This window comes from Nanorana parkeri, unplaced genomic scaffold (genome assembly GCF_000935625.1).
Source record: "Nanorana parkeri isolate BGI_ZX_2015 unplaced genomic scaffold, ASM93562v1 scaffold1200, whole genome shotgun sequence".
Lineage (NCBI taxonomy): Eukaryota > Metazoa > Chordata > Amphibia > Anura > Dicroglossidae > Nanorana > Nanorana parkeri.
The window spans coordinates 379,541-388,135 of NW_017307468.1; the positions used below are offsets into that span (position 1 = coordinate 379,541).

General features: G+C 49.2%; 1 protein-coding gene across 1 annotated transcript in view; it reads right to left on the reverse strand.

Annotated features, from left to right (window-relative positions):
- The window catches only part of DCTN1 (dynactin subunit 1), a 133,549-nt gene that overhangs the window by 15,540 nt on the left and 109,414 nt on the right, over positions 1 to 8,595 (reverse strand). Inside the window, exons 22-24 of the mRNA XM_018568514.1 lie at positions 8,566 to 8,594; positions 2,203 to 2,364; positions 1,112 to 1,243 (exon numbers count right to left, since the gene is read on the reverse strand). Of these exons, the coding sequence (XP_018424016.1) occupies positions 1,112 to 1,243; positions 2,203 to 2,364; positions 8,566 to 8,594 (323 nt within the window). The remainder of the gene's footprint in view (positions 1 to 1,111; positions 1,244 to 2,202; positions 2,365 to 8,565; position 8,595) is intronic.

Sequence of the window (8,595 nt, forward strand, 5' to 3'; positions counted from 1 at the left end):
CCCCCCGAGAGGGCCTTCACAGGAGCCAGCACCATGTTAGGTAGGAGGGAAGGAGGGGAGGGGGGAGGTGGAAGACACAGGAGGCTGCAGCTGTGAGAACAGCGCAGCCTCCAGCTTACCTCCAATCCAGGTCCTACGAACATCCACCGGAGACCCCACATACAAACCCACACGAGGGAAGACCGGAAACCGTCCAGGACCAGCAGGGCACCGGCAGGAGAACGCCCCCGGCCGAAGCCGCGGCGTCGCCAGCCTGCGGAGAGAGCCGCGACCGGTGGGCCGGAGCCCCCGGTCAAAGGTCCCTCTCCCGGGACGAATCCCATGAGGCGTTGGGGAGGACCACCCCTCGCAGCCGACCCACCGTAGCAGAGTCTGCATGCGCTCGTCGGTCACCCAGGGGAGACTACAAGGATCTACAGTCATCCAGCCTGTCGCCCTGGGCACACTTGCTAGAAGAAAATCCAGTCAAACGGAAGAAAGGAAAAAAATTCTTCAGAGAAATTTTTTTTAGCTCCTTACTCCTGACGCTAGGCAAAAAACTGGAGACTTGTCAGCAGGTGGGGGGTTTGGCCACCGGCAGGGGCCGCCCCTAGGCTGTAATTGGTCTTTAGTTTTGTGCCTAGCGTCCTTCTCCTGCAGGTGGCGATATTACCCTACCATTCAGGATCTACGATCGGTTGCCTGTGTCCTTCAATGAACGGGAGAGAAAAAAACATTTTCGGTTTCGGCCTGACAATTTTTTTTATTTCGGTTCGGTTTTTATTTCTATTTCGGTGCACCTCTATTTACAACTACCCCTGCTGTAAAGCAATAGCCTCCGTTTGTAAGTCGGATGTATGTAATTTGGGGACTTTCCTGTATATATACACAGTGGGAAACGGATGCAGAATGCAAACTTCAAGTCAGCTTCAGGCAACCTCAGTTCTTTCCATAGGCGATAACAGTGTTGTATTGGATATTACTGACAGGAGAATCTCTCCATTGGAGACACAGGCAGCATTAAAAGCGATTGTATCCGTACAGATGGGAGGTGACAGGACTTTTGTCAGGTTGTCAGATTCTAATTTAAAGAAACAATTTGCAGGAATTTCCCCCTCCAGGGCCCGCTCACCTTGATCTGAGGCCTCTCCGCATCATACTCTCCTTCTTGCATTGCAGTGGCCATCTTGTTCATGGTGGCGATCAAATTGGTGCAAGACTGTCGGAGGACCTCGTACGGGTTACTGCCCTGAGAGCCGTAAATCTGGAACAAAGAATCATCAATATCAAGTCACTGACTGTAAAACGAGTAAACAGTCATCATCGTTGGACTTCCTGGTTGTGGAGGAGCATCAGAGGGAAAACCAGCAGTCATGACTAACATGGTCCTGGACATTGAGCGATTCGGCCGATTGATGGAGCATGCGCCAATGCTCGACGACCCCCCGCCACACACAGTTTAAAAATGTGCATCAAAAAAATAAAAAGTGGATAGATATAGCATCAGAGCCGTATGATGAATACTCAGTGTACAGTAGTGCCCAGAAGAAAGAATGTGGTGAGCGGTTTACATACACAAAGGGAAGTAGAGGTTACGAGAGGGCGGAAGTGACCTCAGAGGAAGAATCTGCACACTGACAGCCCCACGGCTTTAAAAAAAAAAACTGTCAGCATCCGGACCGAAAACGCATGAAAAACGCACTGCATGAGTAGCACCGCGTCTGCAGATCCGCACCTGAAAATTATGTGAACAGGCCCTTATAGGAGAACTATGAGGCGAGTGAAAATCACTGATCCTCATAGTTCGAGCCGACGTGTGACAATAAAACTGTCACATGTCGGCTCAATAGATCGGGAAGTGAACGAATGTCGGGATCCGTCCCGACTGCGGCGTCTCCGTATACTAGCAATCCGATTTTCCATTCCACTTAGCTGCGGGTTATTAAACATTGGTTGATGCAGTTGACATTAAGGGCCGGTGCACACCTAGGTGATCTGCGACAGTGCGGCAATCGTGCACGATACCGCGCGGTCACTGAGTCGCCCATCACAGACGATCGCGCTGTGGGTGCCATTATTTTCTAATGGCATCCCAGTGCTGGGCGGATTGCGCCGTTTCCCGCCGCGATTTCGCCTCCACTATACACCAACAGTTCTGGATGCTGTCTTCGGGTGTAGCTCCCCATTTGTCAGTCGGCGTGCTGGCACTCTTGTTTCTCTCACCTGTTCAGTGGCCTTGAAGGCGACATCTTCCAGCTTCAAAGACTGCAGACCTTCATTCTCACCGAGAGGAGCGATCATCTGAGCGCCGGCGGCAGCAACCTCCTGGAAGACGGCCACCACCCATTTCAGATGTTTGCGGCATTCCAGCAGCGTCTCGGAGACCTGGAAGGGGCAGAAGTTGCGGTTACACAAAGTCTGAATAATGAAAGTGTCGCAGCTTAGACTTCTAACATACGAGGCAGAGAACAGAACTGGAAGAACCAGAAGAAAATGTCACTAAACCAACAAATATTTTTCTGTGTTATTGGCTTTGAAATAAAATCGTTTTTACTGCGTGCTCAATGTTTCTAAAGGTGCCCATACACCTTACGATTATCGTATGCGATCGACTTTTCGTACGACAATCGTAACGTGTGAATAGAGTGCCCGACCGATAGTACTGTACAATCGTACGACTTTTGACGGTCAAGCATGTTTGAAAAGTTTGGTCGATCGTACGATGTTCGCATGGTTGGTGGCGTTTCCGTCCGTCAAAAGTCGTACGATTAACACTGCGCATGCGCAAACGAAAATAATTGCGGTCAATTACCGCAAGTCGTCCAGGTGTTTTTTTCTAACTACCGCTGATTGAACCTTGCGATAATCGGGGCAGGATGGGGCCGTCGTACGAAAATCGTAAGGTGTATGGGCACCTTTACATTACTATAGTCGTAGACCAGGGGTGCCCACAGTTTTTGTGTTAAGATCTACTTTTCAAATGACGAGCTACATGAGATCTACCAACAAAAAAAAACCCTCCCTCGCTCTCTCATTCCTGCTTGTCTCTCCTCGCTCTCCTGGCTGTCCCTCCTTGCTCATCCTCCTGGCTCTCTCTCCTCGCTCATCCTCCTGGCAGTCTCTCCTCGCTCATCCTCCTGGCAGTCTCTCCTCGCTCATCCTCCTGGCAGTCTCTCCTCGCTCATCCTCCTGGCAGTCTCTCCTCGCTCATCCTCCTGGCAGTCTCTCCTCGCTCTTTCTCCTGGCAGTCTCTCCTTGCTCATCCTCCTGGCAGTCTCTCCTCGCTCTTTCTCCTGGCTGTCTCTCCTTGCTCATCCTCCAGGCAGTCTCTCCTCGCTCATCCTCCTGGCTGTCTCTCCTCGCTCATCCTCCTGGCAGTCTCTCCTTGCTCATCCTCCTGGCTGTCCCTCCTTGCTCATCCTCCTGGCTGTCCCTCCTTGCTCATCCTCCTGGCTGTCTCTCCTTGCTCATCCTCCTGGCTGTCTCTCCTTGCTCATCCTCCTGGCTGTCTTTCCTCTCTCTCCTGGCTGTCTTGCCTCGCGCTCTCTATCTCCTGGCTGTCATTCCACGTTAATTCTCCTGGCTGTCTCTCCTTGCTCATCCTCCTGGCTGTCTCTCCTCTCTCTCCTGGCTGTCTCTCCTCACGCTCTCTCTCTCTCTCTCCTGGCTGTCATTCCTCGTTATCTTTCCTGGATGTCTCTCCTTGCTCTCTTCCCTAGCTGTCTCTCCTCGCGCTCTCTCCCCTGGATGTCTCTCCTTGCTCACCTTGCTGTATTTTAGCAGTGCAGTGTTACAGGCTGTGTAAACGAATATTCTTTGATGTAATACATAGCACTACAACCCCCAGTATCCACCAGAAAGGTGTCAGGGAGCTCGGCTCAGCAGACTCAGGCTAATAGGTAATCATGTGTGCACAGCTAAATAAATAGACCAACATGGAATAAAGGGGCCGCCCTTCCCCCCCTTCCTGATCTACCAGCATCAGCTCTGAGAGCTACTGCTAGATCACCATCTACCTAATGGGCACCCCTGTGGTAGATAGTAAATACCTGGCGGATCCCATCACTTCCCTCTGCTCCATTATTCAGAGCAGCAAATCTATGCCAGCCAATCCTTCGTCTTTTGCGTTGCCAGTGTATGCATGATCCCATTATCCCCCGGGGGAAAGCCATGCTCTGCTCTATGACAGAGTGTTACATGAAAGAACATATCCCCAGCATGCTCTGCTCTATGACCGAGTGAAAGAACATATCCCCAGCATGCTCTGCTCTATGCCCGAGTGTTATATGAAAGAACATATCCCCAGCATGCTCTGCTCTATGCCCGAGTGTTATATGAAAGAACATATCCCCAGCATGCTCTGCTCTATGCCCGAGTGTTATATGAAAGAACATATCCCCAGCATGCTCTGCTCTATGCCCGAGTGTTATATGAAAGAACATATCCCCAGCATGCTCTGCTCTATGCCCGAGTGTTATATGAAAGAACATATCCCCAGCATGCTCTGCTCTATGCCCGAGTGTTATATGAAAGAACATATCCCCAGCATGCTCTGCTCTATGCCCGAGTGTTATATGAAAGAACATATCCCCAGCATGCTCTGCTCTATGCCCGAGTGTTATATGAAAGAACATATCCCCAGCATGCTCTGCTCTATGCCCGAGTGTTATATGAAAGAACATATCCCCAGCATGCTCTGCTCTATGCCCGAGTGTTATATGAAAGAACATATCCCCAGCATGCTCTGCTCTATGCCCGAGTGTTATATGAAAGAACATATCCCCAGCATGCTCTGCTCTATGCCCGAGTGTTATATGAAAGAACATATCCCCAGCATGCTCTGCTCTATGCCCGAGTGTTATATGAAAGAACATATCCCCAGCATGCTCTGCTCTATGCCCGAGTGTTATATGAAAGAACATATCCCCAGCATGCTCTGCTCTATGCCCGAGTGTTATATGAAAGAACATATCCCCAGCATGCTCTGCTCTATGCCCGAGTGTTATATGAAAGAACATATCCCCAGCATGCTCTGCTCTATGCCCGAGTGTTATATGAAAGAACATATCCCCAGCATGCTCTGCTCTATGCCCGAGTGTTATATGAAAGAACATATCCCCAGCATGCTCTGCTCTATGCCCGAGTGTTATATGAAAGAACATATCCCCAGCATGCTCTGCTCTATGCCCGAGTGTTATATGAAAGAACATATCCCCAGCATGCTCTGCTCTATGCCCGAGTGTTATATGAAAGAACATATCCCCAGCATGCTCTGCTCTATGCCCGAGTGTTATATGAAAGAACATATCCCCAGCATGCTCTGCTCTATGCCCGAGTGTTATATGAAAGAACATATCCCCAGCATGCTCTGCTCTATGCCCGAGTGTTATATGAAAGAACATATCCCCAGCATGCTCTGCTCTATGCCCGAGTGTTATATGAAAGAACATATCCCCAGCATGCTCTGCTCTATGCCCGAGTGTTATATGAAAGAACATATCCCCAGCATGCTCTGCTCTAAGCCCGAGCTAATACAAGCAATCGGGCGTCACAGATGAGAGGACAAGTGAATTTTCAAGCCCTGGGCAGGACACATGTCTGCTCTGTAAGCGGAGGGATGGGAGGAGAATGTACTGGAGAGACCTGAGTAGCCACAGTGTGAGGACTGCTATATACTAGAAGCCCAGAGTGGTGGATCTGGCAAGGCAGTGGCATGAAATACGCAGGGCTGGAGTCTCTAAAGTGTTGTCACCCTCCTGATGTTATGCATACACATTAGGGATGCACCAATACCGTTTTTTTTTTGGTATAGAGTACAGATATTTTTTTTCCCAAAGTGACGAGAGAGCATGGAGATGGGCTTCCCGGCCAATTGGAAAGCCGGGGGGAGAATCATTACCTGCCCCCGGCTTCCTGATTGGCTGGGAAGCCATCTCCATGCTCCCAGGTGACGAGGGAGCACGGAGCCGGCTTCCTGGCCAATCGGGAAGCTGTGCAGTGTGTAATGACTTCCTGATATTGGGATAGGCATCGGGAGCATTTGGGCGAGTACTAGTACTCACCAAAATACTCGGTACCAATACTAGCATTGGTGCATCTATAATGCATATAGCACAAAGTGGGGGGTCACAAGAGTACCTGCAAGTGGAAGACTTCCTATATATTTGTGCCTTCGTTGTTTGACTGGAAATATTCTTAAACTGCTACAGAAGAACGGACTATAACAGGTCGAGGAGAATGGAAAGCTGTCACCATCCTCATGCATTGTGCAGTCCACAGCCAAGAGTTTATTTTCTTCCTGGGAGTAAGGTCGTGTTCTCAATATTCCCCTATTTTGTTTCGTTGGTAAGTTGTGCATGTTACAAATCCTTTTGTATTTCCTTTAATATAAACATAATGAAATGTTCTCGCAGACCAGGAGATATAATAAGGCAATTTCCTCCTGCGGGCAGAGATCTGCGTTATTAAACATTATGGAGGTGATCAGTTCCTCATGTGTAGCTACAATGGAGCATCAGGAGGAGGACGAGACTCGTGGAACAGATCCAAGTCTCTGGATCAGCTTTGTAGAAACAACAGACCAACCTGACCAGGTTCTGAGCCTTCCCCAAGCTGTCCAAAACCAAGGGGGTCTATTTGTAAAGCAGTGAATGTGACTTTCACCAAACATTCTCTGGCAATGAATCAACCACTGTCATTTCAAACATATGCAACTGGAAGATTCATTTGCAGTGAATGTTTGCTGAATGTTCACCTCCACCAATTCAAAGACTAGAAGGGTGTGCTCTTCACAGAGTGAGCCCATTGACGGGGTTTGACCCCACAGAGTGGCCAGCAAGTGTAATATTCCTGTGATCGATATCGGGTCAATACCAGGTGAGGGCACAGTACAGAGGTGGAAGGGAGATGTCACTGGTGAGGGGAGGTGGTGACTGCACGGAGCTGGATTTGATTGGATAACACTATCACGTTTTGGTGTTTGGGTTTACACCAGAATTTAGGCGCACAGCACCACTGGCTTGGACTTTCTGGAAATTTCTCATTATATAGTGTCTGTGGTATATGTTATAATACTCAGCACATATAGTTATAATTTGTACAGTGTTGCACTTATTATTATAACCCCTTTGTAAGTGACAAATTTCAGGAGTTCCTCCAGCGCTGGTGCCGGTCTTTGATCCAGCACTGACCGCTGTGTCATCTGTGTCCCACTGTGTCTGTGCGGGTGCACGCTACCGGGCTGCGTGCATTGACTTACCTTGTGTCTCTCCTCTTCTCCCGGCCAAAGATCTCTACTGCGCATGCCCCATTATCCTTCGCGGCCGCCCGAGAATCTCCAGAACTTCGGATGGGAGCGCTCGCCAGAAACAGAGGTAATTACCTTTTTGGTAACTTTTTTTTAATGTTTTTACATATATCTACTGCTTGCTAGCGGTAGATATATGCAAAACCCCCCCGAAGGTTTAACTGTACTTTAGTCTTCAGTTGAAGGCGGTTTGGGAACTACTTAATTGCCAAGTGATGATATGGGTACTAGGAAGCGCTTCGTGACATGAGGATGCTCCTGGAGCCGATGGGTTGGTGTTTGTATATATTCATTGCACTGCGTTAGTGCTTCATCCACGTCACCATGAGAATAGAGGTCGGTGTCTCCATGGAATGTCATTCTGGAAGCATTTTTGACGAAAGCGCTCTTTCATCCACTCATAACTGGTCCTCGTCACCCTGACTCATACATATATGTTTAGATTCTCTTCCATAATGGTAGCTCTAAGCCTATCATGCCATACAAAAGCAGCCCAAGCCACATAGGGCATAATAAGCCTATGGAAGGATGGGGAGAAGTGGAATAAAGCCCGTGACACTGCATGCAAAGCCGTGCAGAGCGAAGCAAAGATGTCCGGCACGGAGCTTTGCGTGCACTGTGTGAGCGGAGTGCAGTCAGATGATTGACAGCACCTACAGCCAATCGGCTCGTCCGTAACAACCAGCCAGACGTCGCATGCCGACGCGCTGGTTTATGCGCGCGAGCCGATTGGCTCAAGATGACATTTTTCATCTCGGCACGCTCAGCTACGCGAGCTCTCGCAAGCCTGAGCTGCCGAGGAGAAAATTACATGACACACTGCTCGCAAAGGCAGCGCGCCACCGCTCCGTTCAGTGTGTCACATCCTATAAGAGCCCAGGTTACAGATGGAGTTCTTGTAGTTTTCTATGCCAGGGTCATACAGAGATCTCAAAAGGATCAACTGCTTGCATCAGCCGACTTCCTCTGCAAAATCTGCACAAGTTATACAAGTACAGTAAAGCTAGGGAAGCTTGTCTGAAGATAAAGGCTGTAAGCATCACAAGGGGAAAAAAATCTTTCAGCATATTTCTGGCTGTGGTGATGCAGTATAGTGCTGAGCAGGGAACACAGAATAAAGTGCCACCCTTGGGCTAACACAGAAGATGCCACTGCCTTAGTGTCCAACCTCCTACAGGCAGGACATATGCCCCAGAAGTAATGCACCGTATCCCCAATCAGTCATAAGACAAAGGTATCTTTTGAACACTGACCGCTCCTGATTTCTGGGGTTCACCCACCTGGGATCCAAAGCTGAGAGCGGCGGGGGG